The 24,841-nt window shown below is 51.0% G+C and overlaps 1 protein-coding gene and 1 pseudogene across 10 annotated transcripts in view; one reads left to right on the forward strand and one right to left on the reverse strand.

The window, feature by feature from the left end:
• ENOX1 (ecto-NOX disulfide-thiol exchanger 1) overlaps positions 1 to 24,841 on the reverse strand; it is a 436,596-nt gene that overhangs the window by 95,698 nt on the left and 316,057 nt on the right. For all 10 annotated transcript variants that reach the window (XM_036228929.1, XM_036228928.1, XM_036228932.1 and 7 more), the window contains 4 exons: positions 24,250 to 24,423; positions 22,752 to 22,958; positions 19,193 to 19,426; positions 9,869 to 10,081 (listed from right to left, as the gene is read on the reverse strand). In XM_036228929.1, coding sequence (XP_036084822.1) covers positions 9,869 to 10,081; positions 19,193 to 19,426; positions 22,752 to 22,958; positions 24,250 to 24,423 — 828 coding nt within the window. The remainder of the gene's footprint in view (positions 1 to 9,868; positions 10,082 to 19,192; positions 19,427 to 22,751; positions 22,959 to 24,249; positions 24,424 to 24,841) is intronic.
• On the forward strand, positions 10,798 to 10,916 carry LOC118609747 (annotated as a pseudogene).

The raw sequence follows: 24,841 nt of genomic DNA on the forward strand, positions 1-24,841 counted from the left end.
CTGATCAAATTATTAAAAAAAAAAAAGAAAGAAAGAAATAGGATGTTTTTAGCAAATTTCAAGTAATTATACAAGCAGGAAATGGTGATGTTGAAATAAACAAAAAGATATTAGACAATGACTTCTGAAGCTTGTGTAAATCACTATACATTTCAGGGAACTCTAGACCCCCTCAAGAATAATTCAAATATCCGAAATAGTCAAATATTTTAGGAAGTAGTACAATAAAAATCCATGAGGATGTTATCATTTTAATGATAATATACAGCAGTTATTAGGCTTTTTCTATCCAATATATTCTCCTGCCTCGATCATCCCTATTGACTAATTAAAGTATAACACCCATATAAAAGGAAAGAAAAGCAGGGTCTACTGTCCCCTGCTGACTGCCCCCACCCCGCCTCTCTCTTCAGCGGTGACCTCTGTGAACGGATCCTAGCACGTCCATCCAGAGAAAATGTCCCCCGGAGAGCACACGCTGTGTGTATTTTTCTACGTGTGACCATTTTTTTCACTTACACACGAGTGCTAATATTGTATACACTGTGCTGCACTTTGCTTTTTTTCCCCCACGTAACGTACCTTAGAAATCTATTCATGTGTGTATTAATAAGGCTGCAGCAACTTCAGACACATCCCCTGACATTCTTACATCGACGCCTTTACGAGACATGCTCAGCAGTAGGAAGAACAGGAGAATATCTGAATTTTTAATTTTCGAGCGCTATTGCCAAGTTGCGCTCCAATTTTATGTTCGCTGAGGGGTTTTCGGACTGTTTCCCTGCCCCCTTTGCCCACAGTTGGCAATCAAACGTTTAATTTTTTGCCGGTCCTGATAGGCACGAATCACACGACAGCCCGCCCCTTTGCTCCAGAGCTGTGTCCACTTCCAGCTCCAACATGAGTCGCAGAGATAAGTCCACGGACTCACCAAACTCCTTTTTTTTTTTTTTTTCAGTAGCTGACTCGTTGCTAAGGGTGACCATCCAGCAGGAAGGGGAGAGACCTAGTTTCTGGGCATCTCTTCTCCGCTGTGACCCTCAGAATGGTGACTCTGCTTTCCTCTGAGTCGCCACTAAGTGCATTATTAATGGTGCTATGAAAGTCGCATAACGGTAATTGCCTGTTTCTAATTACTGAGACTTATTGGACCAGGTTACCGTGCTGGATGCTTTAAAATAGTGGTTTTCCAAGTGTGGTTCCTGGACCAACATCATTATCATCTCTTGGGGATTTATTAGAATGTAAATGCTCAGCCCCCAGACCTACTGAATAGAAGCTCTGGGGGTGGGTTCCACCAGACTGTTATTTTTTTTTAATATATTTTTTCCCAATTCTATTGAGACATAATTGACACATGACGTTGTATAGGTTTAAGGCATATAACATGATTTGATATTATGTGCAAAATGATCGCCACGGTTAAGTCCAGTTAACACTGACCCCCCAGGAACGTGACAGTTTCTTCTTGAGTTGAGAACTTTTAAGATCTAGTCTCTTAGCTACTTTCAGCCATACGAGACAGTACTGTTAACTACAGTCGCCACGTGGTAATTCCATTCCCGGGACTTTCTCGGGTGTGCCCAGAGTCACGAACACGTCGTCTCTGCCTCAGAGTGACTTTACCCACACCTCGCTGTCCCTCAGATCTAGGCTGAGCGTATCCCGGCCTTAAAAACTTTCCGTGAAAATTGTGTGTGGATTCTTTCCAAAGTAGTTCAGGGACGGTTTCCTCAGATCCCTCCCAACCCCGCAGGGGCGTGAACACACACACACACACGCACACGCACACGCACACGCGCGCGCACACTCCTCGGCCTTGCGCTCGGCAGTGGCTTCTCCTCCAGTCCCCGCAGCTGGCCTCATGTCAAGGTGCCGGGGTTTTCATCATTAGCTCCCAGAGCCATATCCTCCCTGAATGGCGGAGCCTCGCTCGACACACACTGTGTTAGTTCCCGAGGTCCAGCCTTCCCCAATTCTCTCTCAAGAGTTCCAGAGTGGAAGAGTAAATTTCTCTCTCGTTTGTTTTGCTACTGTTAATTTTTGGAATGCTAACATCACAGTGGTGTCACTTGGCTCAGTTCCGACATTTTCAGTGAGACTGGACGGGGAATCTCCGAAAAAGACCCCGCGCAGTTCTCGGTGGGGGAGGAGGGGGCGCTCCCAGCATCCTCTGCTGACTCTGGTGGAGCAGAAGGTTCTGCGCTCCTCCTTCACTTGGAGGTTTTTATAAACGGTATTATCTCTGGACATTCATCGCCTGAGAGCAAAGAGGTATTTTTAATGAAAATAATGTTTCCAGCACTTAAAACGTTGGCAAATGCAGCTGTGGGTGTGATTTTGAGGAGACGTAGAGAAGTTGTCAGGTCACTAAGGTGGCCAGGGGGGCGTCTCCCATGGATGAGTGACAGCGGTGAGGTCCACAGACGCGGGAAAACATCTTACTACTTCGTGGAGTTCTTTTTCCACAGCGGGGACATGGTGGCCAAATTTCCCTCGGCAGAAATAAAATGCTTAGCCGAGGTGTTCCCGGGTGCTTTCAGAAAGAGCCTTTCCGGTAGGAGAGGTGTGGACGAGGACACCCATCTGCCCGAAGCGGGTCACGGTGCACACGGCGATCGGCGCCCCCTCCCGCCTTGCCACACCGCTCTGCGTCCCGCCTCGCACCCGGCCGGAGCCCAGTAAGCATTCGTGGACGGGTCTCATCGTTCATTCTGGCACCCGAGGCTTCGATGATTCTTAGCCAAGAACAGAGAGGAGGACAGGACAGAGGAGAATGGTCAGTGCAAGGTGCAGCCTCTCCGCCCCCAGCTCCGGCCGGTTCGCATCACCAGCAGCGAGCGAGCTGGCCTGCTCTTGGGACTGAAATGTGGCTTCCAGTTCACAGAGCGGCCCACAGATGTGACTTCCGCAGCAAAGCAGAAGCAGGACCTGTGCGTGGGGGGCCGTCTGGCAGCCCTTCTGTCCCACCGTCAGCTCAGGAGCGTCTGACGTCATGGCTGGGTCCCAGCCCATACTGGTGTTTAGACATTCAGAGATATAAACGATTGAAGTCCTTCATCTGCTAAGGGCTGCCGAATTTTCAGCGTGCAAGGGAGCCTTAGGGGACCGTCTGCTCGAACTCTTTCACTATAGGGATGAGAAAACTGAGACATAAGCGTGAAAAACTTTTCTAAGGTCGCCTGGCTAATTAACGATGGAGCTGGGATTAGAACCAGGATCCCTTCCTGCCTCATCAAAACTCTGCACTGTTTGCTGTTTTCAAGGTCTGAAATGAGGTTGATGGCAATTCCTATCATCAACGTAGAAAGCAAATTTGCATGACAAGTTCTAACCTTCCCAATCGCCAAGTTAAAACGACATTCATAACAGTACTGTAAGAAAAAAAAAATAATGACAGTACTGTAATACTATTTCTGTAAAATTCTCAATTAAGTTATATTCTACAAATTCTACTTTAGGGGGGAATGGTATATTAGAGCAAAGCCAGCTGAAATCACGCTTTACTTAAAAAAACATTTAGAACATGTTTTGTGGTTATTAGGTTCCAGCTCAGTTTCTAATACCACCGTCATTTCCGTCTGTGATATCTGATTAACGATCAATATTGGTACTGAGGTGCTTTACGAGCACCGCGCCAGACCCGGGAGCGGAACAGGAAGGCGGGAAATCAGCAGAGGAAACAGTCCCTGTCTCTATTTCGCCTGAAATCTTGCTGGGGGGCGGGGGGAACAATAAACAAAAACTCACTGCTTAGAAAATAGCTAAAACCTCAAGGAGACAGTATTAACGGGCGCTGCAGAAGGCAGGCGAGAAGGAGACGGCTGGGAGCCGTAACGGACGACAAAGGTCTCCTTTGTGACAGGGGCTGGGCTTGGGTTCTGGGACGACGCGTAGGACTTGAGACGAACGCTCCGCTTCCTAACCAGACAGCAGCATTTATATACGCAGGGTGACGCAGGCCCCCGCCTGCAGCACCACCCATAAACTCTACGTTTACAGCTAGAATATCCCCCTTGGATCATTCTCATTTTTCATTAAAAAAAAAAAAAAAAGCACATGGTGGCAGAAAGCAAACTGTACAAGGAGCCAAGCCAGAGTCTTGGGTTCTAATCTGCCCATAAATTGCTGGGCGCCCCAGGCCTGGCAGGCCTGCTCCCCGAGCCTCGGTTCCTGCCATTTCTACTTCTCACTCCTGCTCGTTATAGTTGCGGCGCGTTTTCTCAAGTTAACATTGACAACCCCTTCCCCATCGCGTCTGCCTTCCCGTCGGCCTTTCCTCCACGTCGCTCCCCTTCTCTCGCTCTTCTCTCTCGCCAGGAAGGACGCTGGGAAAGCGGGAATATCTCGGAGAGTTTAAATTTTCACCAGGTGTGCGTGTTGTGACAAGGCGCGCACGACTGGTCACCCGGGCGCGCACGTGAACAACCGAGCGCTGGGGTCCACGCTTCCTGAGCTCCACACACGGCTTCTCTCCGAGCTCTGATGCGACGCGCTTCGCGCGTCACTGAGGAACCGGGTGTGGGCGAGCCCGTGGGGGCGCTCCTGGGAAGGACGCGGTTTTTAAAGAGCAGACAAGATCTGAACCCCAGAGTCTCTCGGTCGGGAAACCTGGGGACGTCTCTGCCGAGTGGACGGTTTACGAAACGGCATAAACACGAGACGAGAGTGCCGTGAGGATACGACGAGTGGGAAGGAGACGGTTAATTTGTGCTGAAATTTCTTTTCTTTTCTCTCTTTTTTTTTTTAATGCATCTAGAGAATGAGAGCCACCCAGCCGGCCCCCAGCGACGAAAAAGCCCCCCACCAGGACGGACGGTCCTCATCACACATCTCCGTAACCGCCCGTCCGCGGTCCGGGGTCGAAAGCGACCCCGGCACAAGTGAACGGACGCTGTGCTCCCCAAACCCTTGGCTGGGGTCGGGGGGCGCCCCTCGGTGTGTTCGCCGAAGGCTCAGATGGACACAACGCCTATTTCGTTACATTTTACAGCTGATCCCAGGGATGGGGCGGGAGGTGGGAGGCCAGAGATGAAAAAGATGAGAACGTGAAGAAATCTGGCAGGACCCGGCACCCACAGAGTCAGACATCAACTGCGGATCTCTCGTGTAGACCTTGAAATCAATCACAACTTTTTCTTTTGCTGTTATTAATGGCTGTTAACGTCCCCCTTTTTGAGCAAACTGTGAACGCGAGGACAAATGTGACGAGCAAGGCCGGGAGACAGGCGCGTCCAATCCAGCTCGGCGGACTAACTAACGCTGCATGAAATTCCCTTCTCCTGTCCGACCAGTTGGCTCCGGGCGGCAGAATCCACAGAGGGACCCCCACTTTTACCATGCTCAGAGCTCTAACGCCCCTGAACGCAGCTTTCTGATGGACAGGCTGCCAGGAGACGCCATGGACAGTGGACAGTGACACTGTGGGGGTCTCTATGCGGGGCGGGGCACTCGGGGCCCCCGCCGAAGAACGAGATGCCCAGCCCCTCGGCAGAAGGAACGCTGAGCTGCCATTCCTGAGCCTGAGCGCTTAACGATCCTCATCTCATCTACACGAGGAAGACGCAATGCGCCTCCCGTGGAGCTCGCCGGGACGACAATGCAGACTGGCTCTGCTTCTGGAAGGCACGGCACGTGTCAGTCACGGGGCGCCGTGGCAGTGACCGCGACAGAAGCCGCTTACGCCACAGTCGGCCCACCGCACGGGACCGCGTGGCTGAGACAAGCATAACCCCCCGGCGACGACGTGAGGCGCATTTAAAAGTCAGGGGGTGACGAAACGAGCTTCCGCCGACCAGGTCCTCCGGGTTGCTGCTCATCTGCTCTTGACGGATGCTAGTGCCCGGCTCCCCTTCGCCTCTGGGGAGCAGCCAGCTTTGTAAGAGCCCACGGAAGAGCACGAGACGCCCGGAGACCGCTCAGCCAGACGCGCGATCTTCCTGTCCCCCCTTGCAGGCTTCGCGCCAGCTCGGGCTCCCTTCTGGGGGTCTCCCACCGTCTGCTCGTCCTGAGGGGTCTGGGGCACTCCACGCTTGGGGTGTGTACCACCCTCACCCCCCACCCCCAGACAGGACTGAAGTCCATCAAGATCACCCGGGCTTTCTGCAATCTCTGTTGATATCTGCTGGTGGCCGAAATATGTCGCGGAACCAGGTGACCGGGCTAAGCGGGGTCTCCCAAACGGTGACGGGAAAACGGGAAACGTGAAGGTTGTCGGACAGTCACAGCTGGGGACGTGCCAAAATGGGTTTTTCCGTGGACTCTTCTTCCCCCATCCTCCCCGTACGCCCTGGCCCGCTCTCACGTGTCCGGTGAAGCTCAGCGATTTCCAGCGGAAGCCTGGCGAGCGAGCGAGCTGTTTTCAGCATGCGCTTGGTTACGCGCGCCAGTCGAAACCTCGTTATCCGCAGACGGCGCTGATGTGGAAGCCACACCGCTCCACGGGGCCCCGGAAACTTCGGACTCCTCCGCTTCCTGCCTTCCCTCCGATGTGCTCGCTCATTCTCCCACTCGCTGCCAAATACCCGTTGCCTGTCTCTGTGTTCCAGACACCTGATAGATACTGATGACTAAAGGAGGCACGCCGTTTCCTTCGCGACGCTTGCTACGATAATCGAAAGCAGGCACGTTACTAAGTCGTTACGCATGGCGCTAAGCGCTCCGAAGGACTAGCGAGGGGCAGTGCCGGCGGACCTACTAGGAGAGGAAGGCTCAGGGGGGCCCTCCCGGAAGGAGGCGCCTTGCGGCCGGACCGAGAGGAGGACTCGAACATGCAGACGGGGCGGGTGGAGCACGTCGGACCGAGGGGCGGATGCACGAAGGCCCGGAGCGGGGAGGCAGCGCCGACGGGCCCAGCAGGAAGGGGCCCCCGGCGGCGACACAGTGAGTCAGGAACACCCACGCTGAAGAGCCAGGCTCGGGGCGCTTTGTGAATCGGGGAGAGCGCACACCATGTAAAGGGCCACGGGCAGCTCCTCGAGGCACTCAGGTGGGGGAGATGTGATCGGAAGACGGTGTCTCGAAAGCAGACCCAACTCAGGAAAGTGGAAAGAGGGGAGCAGGGGAGCCGTGTACGGCAGGAACTGCGGAACGCCTCACAGCGGCCAGGCTCCGCGTCCTCCTCGCTGTGAGAACCCCAGTTTTATTCTGGAGGGCGATGAGCCCAGCCAAAGAAGTGACTCTCCCATTTTCCTTGTAGCTAAGGCAAGACCACGTGTAATAATTCTGCACAATTAGACATACATGGAAGTCTGTCTGGGATCTGGGGCAAGCTTTGCTTTCCTGCTCCAAAGGCACAACTCCTTCCTCTGTCTGCTTCCCTCTAATTTTTCTCATTTGAGTCCAGCCTGTGTGCGTGTGTGTGTGATGGCAAGAGAAAGAGCAGTCATCTTAGATAACCACCTAGGAAAAGCTAACAGCATCGTGGAAACCTCAGGCCTGACTACCTCGGACCACTGGACCAGTGCTGGCAAACACCTAAATCTGGATTTCACTGTGTGTGAAAACAAAGAAACAAAACCTCCATCGAACAGAGATAAAGTTTGGTCAGGTCTTCTAGCACTCGCAGGTGGTCACGGTGTCTAACGGACACACCGGGCGATTACGGTGTCCGGCCGGGCAGCCAGCCTGCACCTGGGCGGCGGCGGTTAAAATGCGAGAAGGCGGGCCGTGTGGACGCGGAGGCAATGGGACTTCTGGTGGCCTGGGTGTGGGGTTTGGTGGCGGGCGTGAGAATGACAGGAGCTTGGCTCGAAGATTTATGAAAATGGCAAGTTCAACCCAGAGGGGAACAGGTTTGAAGATGAAAAGCGGGAATTCGACTTGCGATAGTTTATAGTTGAGGTCCCCGAGATGTATCTGACGGGGGTGATCTGCACTCGGAGGTTTCCACGAGTCGGGGTTCCCCTCCAGGAGCCCTGGCTCTGCCCCGGCCCCTTCCTCTCTCCTGGGACGGCGTTCGCCCCGCCGCCCCGCCCCCCACGTGCCGTGTGGGGCCCACGGGGGTGGACCGAAAGGGAAGAGGCCTGAGGACCCCCATGCCGCCTGCGGCCACTCGGCCGAGCCGCAGGGAGCCGCTACCCCTACAGCTGCAGATCTCGGCCTCACTTTCCAAGTCGGCTTTTGTCAGTGACAAAACCCCGAGGTTTGGAACACGCTGGCCGGCCGTCTCTGTCTGGCTGGCTCTCGGGGGTTTCACAGGCAGGCCAGCTCATACCTGTACCCGAGTCAGGCATTCTTTGAGCCACATGCCCGGGGCCATGTTTTAACAGCCATTTCTTTCAGTAGATACTGCCAAAGAAAACTAAATTCCTCCCCTTTCCCAGTACTTGGCTGCCTGGGTCTCCACTGCTTGGGCCAAGGGTTGTCTTCTCTGCCCCGGGGGTTGTAAACGGTGCGGTAGGAATGCGAACTGACTTAGAACCGATGCCAGGGGACATTCCATTGTTCTGGCGTTTGGCTTCCTGCCATGCCTTCCTGGCGCCTCATCCTTAGAACTGGGTGGCCTTCCCCTCTCTCCCTCCTCTCTGTTACAATCCACCCATTCCGCCCTCCCTCTACACACCAACCCGGTCTTTGCTTCCCTTGTTTAAAAGGTGGTGCCGATACTAGCGGTTTTTATCCTACCCCTAGGAACCCTAACTTCAGAACTGCTGGACACACGGGGTTGGGTAGGGGGCCCCTCCTCGGGGCATCTGGGAAGGCGCTGTGACAGTGGCCTGCCTGGGACAGGGCAGCTCCAGGCGTCCTATTCATTTACTATAAAGAGAAGCGTCTCAGGTTTGGTCTCATACTGACTAATTTGGTCATTTATCAGAGTTTATGTTTGGGAGCCTCTCAGATAATACTTGACGCTCCTGCTGCTGCTGCTGCAAAAAATGGTCTTTGACAACTAAGTCACATGATACGCTTTCACCCTTCGCATCCTGGTTTTTCAAGTCCCTCTCTCTTCCCATCCTAAGGGCCTTCCTGGGCCTTGCGGCGCATTCCGTCCCGGACGATAACACTCACTCTCTGAATGAACACGCCCACGGCACACATCCCTGTCCCACGCGGGGCGCCGCACCTGGTATGGGACGGAGCCCCGCATTGTCTCCCTGCCATTCAATGGCTTTCACCAAACGAGGGGCCATCGGCAGCTGTGAGGCATCACGCCACGGTGACATTAACCACAGACGCAGATAGAGCGCTCGTAAAGAAAATGGATGCCCTTTTTTTGAATAGAGCCTTGGGTAATTACCCTGCCTATTGTTCTGTGAGAAAGCCCCCCCCCCCCTTACACCTCCTTCATCGCTTTAGGCCCTCGGCATGAAAAATCTGCCAGCTTTAAGTAGTTAAGGCAATTTGGTTTCCAAATAAAGAAAGGCCAAAAAAAAAAAAAAAACATTCTGCAGAGAAATCTCTGCTCCCGGGTCGCCCATGTTGCCAGCCAAAAGCTCACCTCAAAGACAGGGTCCTGGGGCGTTTTTCAGACGGTGCCTTGTTCCTAACCAGAGCCTGAGGGCAGTGTGTTCAGGGTCCCTTCCTACACTGTGAGCACTAGGGAAAGGCACAGTGGCAGCTGTGGTGGGTGCAGCGGGCCTGGGTACGTCTGGCTGCCCCGCCCCGGGGGCTCCTCGGAAAAGCTACAGAAACGTCGCTCACCTTGAGGAGTTAAAGCTCGCAGGGCGGGGTCCGCGCTCCTCCGAGTTTGCCGCAGGATGCGAAACAGGTTATGAGGTTTGCCATTGAACGTGGAGTAACATGGGAAGTTATTAAACTACTTACCCCCACACGAAAAGAATAAAATAATAAAATAAAATGAAACAAAATGGCCACAAAAGAAAAGGCGAAGCACGACAAGGCAGGCGGCCCCCGCGATCGTACTTACATTGAGTGAGGATGCCGGTCAAGGCGTTCTTGAAGTTCTCCTTGGCTTCCTCCATCTCCTGCTCGTGGGTGGCCTTCTCGTTCATCAGGCGACGGACGTGGCTGTTGGCCGACTGCACCATGGAATAGAACTGGTTTGCGGAGCGCCGGCTCACCTCGCCCCGTTCGATCCAGGACAGCAGCACGGTGACCGCCTCCGAGAACTTGCTGTCGTCTGGAAAGGGGAAACCAGCAGGCTCAAGTCACACTCTCGGCGTTGGCGCCCGAGGCGGAGCGCGGCCCATCCGGACGGGCGCGGCCCTCGGAGTCGGACAGACCGGCTTTCCTGAGGGGCACCGCTCCACCGTCGCCCGGCCGCTCTTTGCTCCCCTAACTCCCTGGCGTCACAGACATGCAGGGAACGCGGGGCGAGCCACCCCCTCTTCTACCAGGGGGACCAGCTCGATTGCAGTTCCGTTCGGGCGTTCTCTGTGACCCAGACCCTGGTTCCTCTCTCTCGAGTCAGACTCGGAAAACAGTAACCTACGCGCCTCGATCCTCTCATCGGAAATACCACACAGCGAGAGCAGCTTTCTGACTCGTAGAATCAGCTGAGTTAGTGTCAAAATGTGAACGACGGATTAAATTACTTTAAAGCTGGTTGAAATGTAAGATAGCGTTCCCGAGGCGTCAGTAGCATTCGGTCAATTCTTGTTCTACTGCAGTTCAAAACTAATTCCACTTTAGGTTTCATATGACATATTGGATTAGGCTGAAAAATATATTGTTTCCTTGTTTCCAACAAAAAAGAACCTGGGATGGTCGGCGTTTGCTTTGAAGGCTGTTAACAACCCCTGGTTTATGGGGCGTGTCGGGGTGGGGGATGGACATGGGGGGGGTGAGGTTCCACCAGTAAAGAAGTGACAAAGTCTATTTCCAAGACAACAAAGAGTCTAAGGCCATGGCACCTTGAACAAGCCCAATCCCATCTGATCTCGGAAGCTAAGCAGGGTGGGGCCTGGTTAGTACTTGGATGGGAGACCACCTAGGAAGACTAGGCGCTGTCGGTGTAAAAAATAAAAAAAATAAGGGATTGTAAACTGACAAGGTCCTTATAATCTGTGAGGTCAACCACTGTCTCATGTAAAAAAAAAAAAAACCAAAAACCAAAAAAAAACAAAAACAAAGACAACAAAGAGACTTGCCTGCTTGGGAATGGGTACTGGAAGAGGCCTGTGTCCTACGGGGTGGAGGTGGAGAACAAACAGGCTTGAAGGTGATTAAGTTACTTAGAACTGGACGCTCTACGTCAGTTATCACAACATTAATCGATCCTATGCTGAAGGCTTCTGGCTTATTTTTCCAGGCAAACTTGAAGGGAGGAGTGGTTCACCCCTGGAAACCCCTGGAAAATGTGAGTTAAGAAAAATATCCTACATTTTTCGAGTCAACTGGGTGGAGTCTGAATTCTAAAAATAAGGAGCAAAATTAGAATAGAACATTCCGATTCTTACTCATTTATTTGACAAATACTGAGTGCCTACTACATTGGCACCACTGGACGGGCATCGGAGACATCCTCATGCATTTTGTGGGTGTGCGTGTAATATACATGGTTACATAGTGTTTATATGTTATTATGTACTGTTTTCATAAACACTCATATATACACGTACACATAGACACATAAAAGCATATAATAAATGGGAAGAGGGGTAAAAGAGTTTTATTTCATTCACCAGACATTTTATAATCAACCACCGTTAGTATTTAAAGCATCGCACAGAACCTGCATTTGTGCGGTGCTTTGTGAATTCCGTAGTGTGCTATGGAAACATCGTGAGCACCTTACCCCCCAGAGGCCACCTCCCACACACACACACACCTCACCACAGACCAGGGTACAATGCACCTTTTCAGCATCATAGCCGGCTAACACCATTTTGTCAACTCCGGAATTTCGGTCTAAGTTTAACTGTGGGCGAACTCCAGCTACAGTGGTTTCTTATCTCATTTCATGGACCAGGGCGGCTTGTATAAGATAAAATCCATCACGCAACTTAACACTCCGTTCAGCCCACGGAGAGGCCTATAATTTAGCATTATGCTTGTGAGAGACCCACCGCGACCGTTACAGTCAGAATAAATTCTGCCTCCCTCACACTCTCTGCCTCTCTCCTTGCCAATATATGTTAGGAGAATGGATCTCCGAAACGACAGCAGAAATAAACCTAATGCTTATAAGAAATCTTTTTTTTCGTCTCAAAAAATAACAACAAAAAAGAGAACACTGACTTCATGTACCATTTTTCCCCTTTGCTGCGGTGACTTTCATCTCTACATGATATAGAGAAAGAAAAATCTGGAACATTTTTGTTATTGAGCTTCCAAGGAGAAGGAGGGAGGGAGAGGGGGAAGGAAGAGAGAGAGAGAGAGAGAGAGAGACTGTTTCATCTTCTTTCCCTGGCAAGCTGGAAGCTTTTCTTACCTTGCTTGTGCTCACTTGGTTCATAAATATCCTAATTTACTGTCAGGAATAAAATGCATGTTTGCTCGAGTGATCTAAAAAGTGAATGTTATTGTTCTTCACTCCTAGACCCAAAGCATAAGATCACGAGCAGATTATAGTTAGCCAAAGGCTTTCAGAGCAAGAAACAGCATCCTTAGGATTAAAAAGTGAAAATATACAATTTGAAAACTAAGTCGGCAAGAAACTTTCTATCATTTTAACAACAGACAGAATTCCAGTAGCTCACAAAGAAAGTACATAGTTTTGAAAACTCCCAATTTCATCCTCTTTCCCGAACTTTCGGAAACTGGCAGGTCGACGAATGACTGAAAAACTGACATTCAAATTAAATGTAAAAAAAAAAAAATGTGTTAAAGCATGATCGCTAAGTCTCGTCAATATCCATTGCCAGTCACTTAGTATAAAGTGACTTTACACTAAGACTCAGCCAGTGACTCTCCCCGACCGGCCGTGGAGGTATATTGGCAGCGGTCATTGTCAATATCTACCTGTAAAGTCAACTTCGTATTCAGTGAAAAGATCACTGAAGGACAGAAAGCAACATATACTCATCAAAACAGGATTTAGATGGCGGCGTTTAAAGCGATTCGTGTGGAAAGAAAGGAACACTGCTCGTAAAAGTCGCTTCGGGCGCACTGATGAGAAATCCAAACGCTTCCTGCGAACGGGCTGGGGCGCAGCTCTGAACACGGGTGTGGTCTGAAACTCGGGTGCGGACAGACGTCCCTGTCCACAGTGTGGACTGGGACAGCCAGCCGGCCGGGGGTGAGCGAGCGAACACGGAGCATTTTCTCGTTAGGAATTGCCCAGTGTTTTCTAATCGGGCTTCTTTGCGACAGTCACGCCTGGGCTTACCTTGGAACGCTTTCTCCTTTGCCTTTTCCCCCCAAACTCATCTCCCTTCCCTTTGTCATCCTCATCTTGGCCAGACCCAAGGCCGGCCCCTGCTTTTGCACGAGCTACGCACACATCCTAGGGGCCCTCACATTCCCGGCCCACGGGGCTGTTATTCTTTGCTTTAGAGTCAGCCAAAGTGCCTTTCATCAAAGACGTGTTTTTTGTTTTTTTTTTTGTCACTCTAAGAAAAATTTTGGTGTCCCTTTGCTATGTTTCCACAATTCCCAACATATCCTGCTATGAAAGCGCTAGCCACTCTGTACCATGCTTTATGGATCTGTCTCCAGTTCTGAGAGGCTAACATGAGAACAAAACTTCCAAAAAACATTTCGATCTCTGGTCACCCTGAGTTTTCCCCTTTGCAGTCTGTCTATAGCTCACTGCAACCTGTTTCCAATAGATGTGCCGTGAATAACACACGAAAGCTCCAAATTCAATGGCCGTAGGTTGGGCAACATCAGTTGGTAATAAACATTTTGATTTCAAGAGTATTTTCACATTGTCTACCAGAGATAAATGTTCTTACGGTAAGTAAGCCAGAGGGTCCCTTCCTCCTTCAGGCCTCTGAGGTCATTGCCACGGGATCTGCTTCTATAGTAAGGGCACTGATCTGCTTATCAAATGACTTGCAAATCTTCTCGAAGGCATTTTTAATTCTGGGAAGGCAATAACCATTGTTCGGCTTTGTGAGGAGTAAGTAATATAATGATTATCTATCACACATCAGTGTGACTACCTGAATCCATACCCATCTCGTTGCATTTCTGGTTCCTTTGGACTCTGTGAGCCTCCTCCTTTTCCCGCTCTTCCATGTTTACTGAGCACCTGGCCCATGGCAGGCATTAAAAAAAAAATTGTATATGGATGAGTCTTTGCTATTCCAAGACCACAAGCATGAGCCTCCTTTGGGAGCTTGTTGGAAATGCAGACTCACTCTGACTCGGGCCTTCGGACTCAGAATCTGCATTCTACTCCGAGTGATTCAGATGCACATTACCATCTGAGAAGCAGATCGGGGGAAGCCTGTTAGGAGCTCGTCTAAGTGAAGAGATAATGAAAACCTGAAATGGGAGTCTGCAGCTGAGACAGTGGAAAACAGTGAAAAGATCCGCTGTGATTTGTAGGAGCTTTGGGAATCCCTGTCCCCAAACCCCACACCCTATTTCAAGAATAGCTGCTAAACATCTGTCACCTCCATCCAGGAAAAACAGTGTGAAAGGAAAAAAAAGAAAGAAAGAACGACTTGGGACTGGACGCAGAGGTCACTGGAATGCCGGGCATTCTGCTGAGAGCTGTGTCCAGGGCTCCTGGTCACCTGACTCCCCGGGGGCGTGAATCTCCAATTGTCTCTGACTAGGCTGTTTTACAGCATTGTAGCCACTGAACATTAATTGGGGAAAACTGATAACACAAGTCATTCTTCTCTGTAACAATGCAAATCAATTTCTGTCCAGGAGAAGATATAAATATTTATAAGGCGCACTCTCTTTTGAACTAGTTTTAATTTCTTAGTGATTCCCTCATTAATTAAAGAGTTAAAAAGAATCCCTGGCACTGTTGTTCTCTTGGTCTTTGCAAGGCGGCCCTGACTTCTCTGCCGCGGCAGATGTCGGCACCCACCGAACTCGCGGCTCCGCCAAGCAGGGCCCAGGCCTCAGCAGGTGGGCACCTGGTGAACTTTAATCAAATCGACGTCCAGGTGATAAAGGAGAAAAGGAATCCAATTGGTAAGCAGTTTTTTTTTTTCTCCTCCCGTGTGTGCAGAGGGAGCTCTGGCCCTGAATTTCAGAACAGCGGATGGGAGAACGAATAGGGAAACCTAGGTGGGCTCCAGCACCCGGACCTGGGGCGGGTCATGAAAGGAATGATGGGGGCGGGGGGGGGGGAAGTTCCACGCTTGAAGGAAATGTATGGAGAACGAGAGGAAAAAGGAACACGTTCTACAACACTTTTCTTTCCATGGGGACACACGTATCCGTGCGCGCGCGCGCACACACACACACACACACAGAGTGATGTGTCTATCCGGTCGTCACCGCCTTCTGGCTTCTGTGACAGCCGGAAACAGCTCGCGGCGCACAGACACACACCGACGCGGGCAGAGCGGGAGTCCCAGGACGGCCAAAGCATCGTTGCCACCGCGTTCCCGAGACCTCAGGGCCCCCACACCATGGACGTCCCGAAACAGGTCTCCACTTTCTGGCTGCTCAATTGACCATCAAAAAGGGGTGGCACCTTACCTGTCCTCCGAATCCTGGATAGCATAAAAGGCTACACACGTGGTTAACCTTCCCCAACACACACACACACACACCACACACGCACACACACACCCTTCCCACCTACTTAATACCTGTAAAAATATCAAAACTAAGGGCAGGGCAATAGGAAAATGCACTGATTATTCCTGCTTTGGGGTCAAGTGAAATGCTTCCCCGTGAAGCGGCCTGCCTTCCCTCCACGATGGTTAAAAATGCCCACGGATGTGCTTCGCTCATGGCGTCTCTGTGCCTACGAAGGGAGCCTGGCTTTCAGCTGCTGGGACTGCCGCCTGGCCCGCAGTATCATCGAGTTTTACATTCTTAGCAGCATGAACACGGACCCCGTCTGCACCTCTTCCCCTTCCTGCAGGCTGACGCCGGGCCGCTCCCCACGCGAACCCGAATCCCGTCGTCTGAAAAAGCGTGAGCATCCACCCCAGGGGGCTGCGCTGTGGCCGGGACATCAGGAACCCCCAAGGGTACCGCTTGCGAAGCTCGGCCAAAACTTGACTCGGTGCAGAGAAAAACTCTTCACGTCATCACGTGATGAAGGACTGCGTGAAGCTTTACGAAGGGGGGGAAAATACACAAAAACGTTCAGGCGTTCCTGCCAGGAGACCCCCGGGAACCAGGGTATCGCCTCTCCTCGGCGTCTGATCAATGCGTTCCTTCCGCCATCCAAACACAGGGCTCCCCGGGGGGCAGCCGGCCTGTGTCGGACGCCGGATGCTCACGGTCTCATCTGCCGGGTGCCACGGTGTCTGATGGAGGGCGATGATGTTGCCATGGAGCTCCTCCGCACTCCCTCAAAGCCACGTGGTCACCAATGGCCTGTGACCTGTGACTTCCCGGTCCGTCCTCGTTAAGTCAAATTGTCTCAGGACAATGTCTGTTTAACCAGCAGGGCGCCTGCTGATTCTCTTTTCTTTCTTTCTTTCTTTTTTTTTTTTTATATTTATGTAACATAATAGATCTGGGTGCTCTGGGTCTTAGACACCACGCACTTACAGCTCCATGATCCTCCTGACTTCGGAAGGCCCGGTGGCCATGGAACGCAGGGTGACTAGAACGCAGAAGGTCCCCCCGTTTCACCCTTCTGCACAGCCGGGGCCGGCTGCCTCTCCTGAGACAGCATCCTGAGCTTCCGGCGGCAGTACGGGGTGCTCTGTAATCACCGCCATGACCCGAGAAACGCGCACGGCACGCGGCAGGGGCTTGTGTGCGGCGTCTTCCTAGTACCCCGCGACGTCCTGTACCTCCATAGTCGGCACGGTGCCAGGCACGTGGTGACGAGCTCGACACACACTTGTGGAGTGACTGGAATGACAGCTGGGGGCACGTCACCACCTCACACTTCCGGTCATGCGGGGCCGCAAGACCGGCCAGAAACACAGCATGCTCGTGGGTCCAAATAGCTAAGGAACAGAGGCAGGAATTAATTGACTGAGCATCTACAACGTGCGTGGTTTTGGCACTGAGCAGGATGTAAAGGGACTTGTGGGTTATGATCAAGACGTGGCTTGCACAGATTTTTCTGGAGAAAACTGATTTCAAAAAAATTGCAAGAATAAACAAGTATGATGTAAAATCGGGGGAAACGTTTGTCATAAACATAAGATGCAAGATTCCTCGGGGGAGGAAAAAAAACATCGAATCCAGTTAGGTATTTTCCGATTGCCTTTCCACGTCCTTTCTGACCCAGGCTGCTTTACCTCAGGTCTTGATGGCATTTTACATCTCCCACGTCAATGAAATCATCTTCAGAGAAAACAGTTTCCGCGGCTCCTCCCGTCCGGTTTTGCAGCATTATAAGGAGTGTGGAGTGGAGTTCGTCTCTGAGGCAGCCAGTTTCCTAGGCAATGAGATGCTGTTTATATTCCAAACTCCGTACTTGGACTGAAAGTGTCGAGCTTGGTATTATTACCTGAGTGTTTCCTAGGATGCCCCCCCAGCCAGTTCACTCTACTGTAACTATTCAAATTTCCAATCTGTTCTCTCCTCAAGGGATTGCACAGTACTTGGCAAAGGTGCAGCTTCTAAATTCTGCAAATTGTACATATATATATATATGTATATACATATATTTTTTTTTTAAATGGCAAGGCTTGCAAATTTCTGTACCAAAGTGACATCCCCATCTGCTCTCCCCTCACTGGAGAGGCTGCGCTGTGTTCCCCCTGCGTGCACAGACGCTTCCGTATTGGCTCCTTCCAAATGGCATGATGGAGACGCCAAACTTTCGTGAGATTCCTCCGTGAGGCCGCTGAAGCAAGGCGCTGCCGGTTGGTGTCGCTTCTAGGAGTGGACAAGGCTATAGGTCCTTCGCAAGGAGTACTGAACACTATGAACTGGATATTAAGGGGAAGAATCGTTTGCCCCCAAATCGACATTGCTTTTTGAGCATGTTGTTGTTTCTTTCTGGATACTTCTCACGGTTTTGTGTCTGACTGGGGAAGTGAGACTATGTCTGTATCTACATCTTATAAGCGTCTTATTAGAGGGACAGCCATGGCCTCTGTATTAAAAAAGGGACATTTCAGCGGTTGTTATAGTTTATTAAGGGTTCCCAGGCCCTGAACAGGGGATGAGGGCTCAAAGCTGAAGTAGTTTGGTTTAGAACAATTTTTTTAAAGCGCAGAATGTGTGCCTTTTTCCTCCCGTTCCTCTCTGCCTCGTTCGCAGAGTTCTAGCCTCTGATGAGAATGTCATCATGTTCTTTCTTTTCCAGGGGAAAAAAAAATCTTGCAAAGTTCAAATCCTGCTTCCTCTGCAAAGACTTCCTGACAGATCTTCACCTGCCCAGAGTTCCCAAAGCTTGCTGCTCCTACTCCGTGGACAATCACCGCTTGGGCTTTGTCCTGCCGTTCATCGTTTCCGTGGACACACCTCTGAATGGCCGGTGACTGGGACTGGCATGCCCAGCCACCGGAGGGTCTGACCACCATTTGCCTGTTAAATGCTCACATGTCGCTGTCACAAAACTTTTGTTAGTAATGGGAAAAAAAATAAAAATAAAAATAAAATAAAATAAAATAAAATAAAATTCATGCACACACGTACATCATCATTCCTATTTCAAGATCTGGCCCCGCCCCAATCACCTGCCATTCACCTGGCCAGGTGCTAAAGCCTCCACACTGTCCTCAGCCCTCATAGCATCGAACCCTGGAGAAAAACACGGCAAACTCTTGCAGAAATGAAACGGACACATTTCTACCCCTAATTTTCGGGTAGGTGTTAGGAATGTCCCTTCAACTCCATCTCCGAAGACAGGGACCCTCTTCCAACACATTTCTTCTGTCCCCCTGCCAAGGCCCCCGGCGCGTAAGCACCTGGCGTAGGTGCGGACGCCGGGGCGCGCGCGTCACAGCCAGCACCTGGCGGCCCTCCTGCCCCCGTCCGGCAGCTGCGCGAGGGGCAGACAGCACACGCCCACGCACAGAGAGCGGTGGCGAGGCGCTGGGGAGGGGCAGGGCTCTGTCCCACGACGCTGAGGTGTCCCGCCTCCAGGCCACCTGCTCCCCACGGGGTTGGCACGTGAAGGCGAGAGAGAAACGCCCGGGGCGCGCGCGCGTCGGGGGCCGGCGGCCGCTCCCTGTCGGCGGGCGCGCGCGCATGGGAGGAGGTGGGGCCCCCCACCCCCCAGCCGGCCTCCTACCTTTCAGCTTCTCGGCCAGCAGCGCCGCCTCGTGCTCCGAGTAGTGCATGATGGCCGGCGGCGACGGCGGCCGCAGCCGGTCCTCCTCCAGCTTGCGCCGGTGGCGCTCCTCGCGCGCGCGCATCCGCTGCCGGCACTCCCACTCGTAGAAGTCGTCCCTGGCCTGCGCGAAGTCCACGTGCAGGCGGCCCGAATCCTTTTTGTCCGTGCTGGACCCCAGTCGCATCCGGTACCCTGAAACCGATGGGGAGGGCGGTCACGCGGCCGCGCCCTCGCGGCCGGCTCGGCCCGGGCCCCGGAGGTGCCCTGGGCGGCGGGGAGGCTCCCTTTCATTTCCCTCCCGGACGAAGGACACCCTCCCATCGGAGGTGGGGAGTAGTGGTCCTTCTCCCTGTAACCCGGAAGCATTGCCAAGTCAAGCCCATTGCAAATCTGGGGGTAAAGACATGGCTGGCAGGCCTCTCGGAGGGTCGCCTACCCAGTTTCAAGCCCATGTCCCCAGGGGGTGATCTCAAGAAACAGAGCACTTATCATCACCCTAACTCCTTCTTCCCTCTGGCTTCCAGGAAGCTCGAAAACAAATTTGGCACATAGCTTCCCCTGCCACACCACCTTTTTTTTAACACCCTGATTTCCTATTTTCCATTTCCTGTAACTATTGGGTAAGCCCTCTTCAATTCTTTTTAGAAAGAGGTGGAGCAGGAGTAGATGAAGAGTACCTGTGATATTTAAAGAGCCCTGCAAAGCAAATTCCATAATGCCTCAATCCCGGGCCACCGCTGGTACTCTCCTAGAAAATAATCATGCTGCTCAATTTTCTCTCTGCAGCTGCAGAAACCACAATTACCAGGGCGAGTCTGCAACGCTGTTTTGTTCCCACGTGTTCTCTGGGGCATGCGGGAGGATATTTTACCTTCAATCATGAGGCCTCACCGCTGCCCTCCCTAAGACCCTGGCAGCACCCCACCTGGCCTGCAGCCCCGCACACATCGTCCGTGCAATGTTTGCCACAGAAGCCTGTACGAGCCCCCACAGCTGGGCCAGAAAACGGGCCTGCGAGTCTCCGGGGGACTTGCTGTGGGCTACCCGACTCATAAAGGCAGCGAGCAGGAGCTTCATCTGAGAAACCAGCAGAAACAGAACCGAAACCAGACCGCCAGCCTAACTTCAAATGAAGAAGACTTGGCTTTGAGCTTGCTCTTCAGTTTGGGGTCCTCAGATTTAAAACACACACACACACACACACACACACACACACACACACACACACACTCAGGTCCCAACAGGATCAGGGGCTGCCAGAGAGTGAAACAGGCACTTTTGCGGGGGAAGGGCTTTCCCAGTAAGCCTCCACGGTGAAATGCCAGGTGGCCCCATGCTCGTCTGAAAAATTACAAATGTGAAACAGACCTCACGTCCGATTCCCATCATGCCTTTCTTACTCCTGGGTTTCAATGGCATTAATCTAAGAATGGGACGACATAACCATGCTCATCAAAAACTCAAATATCTGATCACGGACGAGCAGACTTAACGCTAAAGCTGAGTGGATCTCGGTTGCAGGCCATGGAAATTTAGTAAGGCCACAGGCCACAGTGACCTACACGGAACAGCAGGGCAGCCAGGACAGCTCCGGGCTGGCCGGTGTCCCAGCTGGTCAAGCTGCTTTTCCCTGCTCATGTCCAGAGCTTTGCTTTTCAGACATTTCTGGTTCCGCAAAGCGCTCCCCCCGCGCACCCCCCCGAAACATCATCATTAAGGCCTTAAAAGAGACCCTGATGAGGCTGAATCTAAAATTAGCTTGGCCTTCGGATGCCGATGTGTTTTAAAATTAAACGGTCCTTCCAGCTGGGCTCGGCTCACAGGGAGGAGGGGGCCGCCTTCTCTCCTTCCTGCCCCTGCTCTTATCAGCCTTTCGGATCTTCCCGGGGCCTCTGCGGGGCGGCCGGGGCAGAGCGGGGAGCGGCCCGGGCACGCCGGCAGGGAGGCCGGAGCCAGGAGCCGAGGCCAGAGCTTGGGCTCCTCCTGCCACAAAGGAGCGGAGCGAGGCGCAGCGAGGAGCGGAGTCGAGAAGCAGCGCCCGAGTGTAAGCAGCAGGGTGCCCTCCGCGGGCCCGCTCATCTTCGGCACGTCTGACGGGGTTCCTGATCGGCCTAAACATGGTGCTGTGTGGGTGCCGAAAAGCACCTCTGATCGGCTCCAGCCCTCTCACTTATTCCGGTTGGGTAAAGTAGTCGTGTTTTTTGTTTTTTTTTTTTGGCGGAGCTGTGATGAGAACCATGTTCCCTGGCAGGGTTCCTGGGAAAACGACACTCAGCTCTTCTTTATCAGCATCGGTGTGTCTGTGTTAAAAACGACCATTTACGAGCTGAACCCAATGGTCCCGCGCTGCAGGTGTCCTGCTGAGCACTCAATATCCGTTATTTTGATTCCTCTGTATGACAATCCTAAGAGGTAGTACTGTTACTATCTCGGTGTAAGTAAAACATGGCTGTTTGTGCGTTGTAAAATACTTTTATTCTATGTTTTGTCTTCCAGCTCCGTTTCAGGATGCTGTCAGTCCTCTCCCCTGCTTTGTAAGGTTTTATCGGATGAGGGTTTTAGAGCTCTCCTTATCGATAACTAGCTCAGGGAACTTTCTGTGTTGTTGAAATAACCCCAAGGTGTCTGGGGTTTGCAAGAGAAATCCATGGCAGTAGGGGCCGACCGCAGAAATCAAGTCAATCTGGCAGTAATGTTCTCATGTGCTTTTGTTTTTTTTCCTTTTTTTCTCTCACCCTCCCCCATTTGCTTTGCCTCGGGAATGGGGAGCCCGTGCAGAGTGACAGACTGAAATATGCAGATGGAGAGTGTGAGGAAATGGCCGCGAGCTGAATCTAAACATGCGTCCTTCTGAAGACACATGTCGATATCGGCCTCGTGATTCTGAGATTTGGCAAAGGCCTTGTTGACAGACTCCACGCACTTGCTCCGACACCCACAGAGTGGAAGGCAGCATCGGGCCTAATTTCAACATCTGTAAAAATCTCCGCTATGAATTGGCATTTTCAAAGAAGAAAGGGATCACGGGATGGGCTTAACCGAGCTAAATGGACCGGAAGTTGGGCAGTGCCATCGGGCCCTCCCCCAGCCCCCACGGGCTACTTTTCTGCAAAGAACTGGTTCTCGACCGGGTTCCCTGCTGCCTAGAAAGCGAACCACTTCTGAGAAACTGAAATTACGCTGAGAGAGTATTTTATTCTCCCAGAGAATTAGGTTCAAAAATAATAATGGTCCTCAGTATTCATAATATTGCTTTGCCTCTAATAAGCACTCAAGATCATTAATTAGAAACTTGATGGAATCCCTGGAGATCGGATGTGGCAAACCATCCCTGCAACAAGGTGCATTCGCGGACTTACAATGGAGCGTCTGGCAGCATAGGGAAAAGGCAGAATTCCTCCTTTTCCAGCCCCAGACTGCGAGGACTTCGTGCATGCAGGCGAAAGGGAACAAACTCATATTAACATCATAAAACATAACAAGACGCCTAGAAAACCCCTCACGTAACGCAAAGTACCGGAAAGGTAAATGGCTTTATCAACCATGAATTCCTCCGCAAAGCGAATGTGACAAAAATTCTTCTTGCTTTTCCGGATGGCTGTGATATCACCGCACTGCTCGAAGACTTCTTGAATAATTTCCTCGGTAGCATTTTCCGGTAAGCCTCCGACGAACACAGTCTTACACCCGGGAGGTCGTTCTCTCGTGGAAGGGGGTGGAAGATCTGATAATTAAGCACAAGAAAACAGAGGGTTTTGCCTTTGATTTCTTTGCGCTCTTTTTTTTCCCCCCCTGGGTCACCTGTCAGAAGTAAAACTCGCAGAGTAACTAACAGCCTCCGCTCTGAGTAATGAAGACAGGTTTCCATGCCGACTTACAGGGATCGCGGCCCTCGCGTTTGCTCAGTTCCTCTCCCCTCTTCCTCCCAACCTTTCTTTATTTTGTGTGTTCATTTCTACACAGAGTGGCTAGGCTGGTCCGTGGACGAAGGACGAAGGCAAATGTTAGCATAATTTCATTCCTCCTTCATAATACGGAAGCCCAGAAAACGGGAAAGAAAGACTTCGCGAAGTACAAAGCATGATGGAATAACAACGTGATGAAAAAAAAAAAAAACCTCGGTTCGTTATCTGCTTTGTCTCGTTGTGGGGAAAATGGAGCAGCGAACCCGAAAGCATGCATGGTACTTACTGGGCTGGGAGGCTCTGGGCCTGAAAAAAAACAGTTGGGGTTTTTTTTTTTTTTTTCCTTATTATTCACATTGAAATGAGCAAACTATTAAGTTTGGGAAAGGCTTTATAAAAAGATAAAATGCACACTGTCACAACATTTTACCTAGTTTATATGTAGATTGCTTAAGCAATCTTCTGAAAAGTCCACTTAAAAAAAGGCAACACTGATTAATACGAATAAAAAAAAAATCCTAGCTTTTTAAGCCCATAAACTTAGCATATGAGGCTAAATTGGGAAAAAAAAAAAAATTTCCGGCCCATTTATTTCATCGAATGTATGTTTCCTTCAAGCAAATGCTATTTGTCCCAGAAACTCTGAGATGCAGGCTCCTCCCAAATTGCTAACTGCTAAATTAATTCAATTTTCCATCTAGCAAAAAACATCTCAGAGTTTGTCTCCCACATTTGTGAAGATAGATGGGAGTGGTCACGTGTTTCACACTACGTTACGCAGCAAAAGCTAGACTTCATTGAACGCGACAAGATGCCTAATGCTGGATACATGTTCCCAGATCACACACGCTGCCTTCACGGAGTTGATTCGTATCCTGGACAGACACGCGGTCACATCTGCACGTACGTGTCCTGATCTAGAGACAAAGGACTTCTGTGGAGCGGATCCCCACTCTGTGTCTCTACGCGGAAGAATTTTCAGTCACAACTGGCAATGAATGTAAGACTACATAAAATAAATAAATAAATAAATAAATAAATAAATAAATAAATAAATAAAGGAAAGAAATGAAAATTGATAAGCAAACGTTTCTCACAGGTATCACTTACTTGGATTTTGAGGGAAAAGAGTACAACTTTTGCAGTGAATTATTTCTTTGACGACGGCCACTTCGGTTGGCGGCGGGGGTGGCACCAGCCCCAGGCCTGGCATCATTGGGTTGATGGGGGTGATCCCAGTCACCATGTTGAGGCCTGGATCAAATCCTGGTACACAGATCGAGTCTGGAAGGTACGCAAAATAACATTTTGGCTGGAGGACCGCAAAGCAATTTTCGTATTTTCCTGAAAAGATTATTTGACTTTACGGTTTTTTTTTTTTTTAGGATTTTTTTTTTTACAGGTTTTTGGGAATTTCTCTGGGCACGGGTGTAGCGTTACAGAAAGCTATTCCAGAAAGGTAAAGAGAAAAGAAGAGATGAACTTTTGAAAATCTACAGGAAAAGGAAATTATATTATTTAAAACGTGAACATGACAGAATGGAACACAACACCTTAAAGTGCCGTGAAGCGTTGATACCATTGCGAACGCGGTTTTCCGTTTCTTAACCTCGTGTGTTATTCACACTAGTTTATGACCAGGATGTGGGAAGAAACATCATTTACCTCTGAAGTGCCCTGTGAATCTAACTGTCAACTGCTT

The sequence above is a fragment of the Rousettus aegyptiacus genome, unplaced genomic scaffold, assembly GCF_014176215.1.
Source record: "Rousettus aegyptiacus isolate mRouAeg1 unplaced genomic scaffold, mRouAeg1.p scaffold_m13_p_11, whole genome shotgun sequence".
In the NCBI taxonomy this organism is placed as follows: domain Eukaryota; kingdom Metazoa; phylum Chordata; class Mammalia; order Chiroptera; family Pteropodidae; genus Rousettus; species Rousettus aegyptiacus.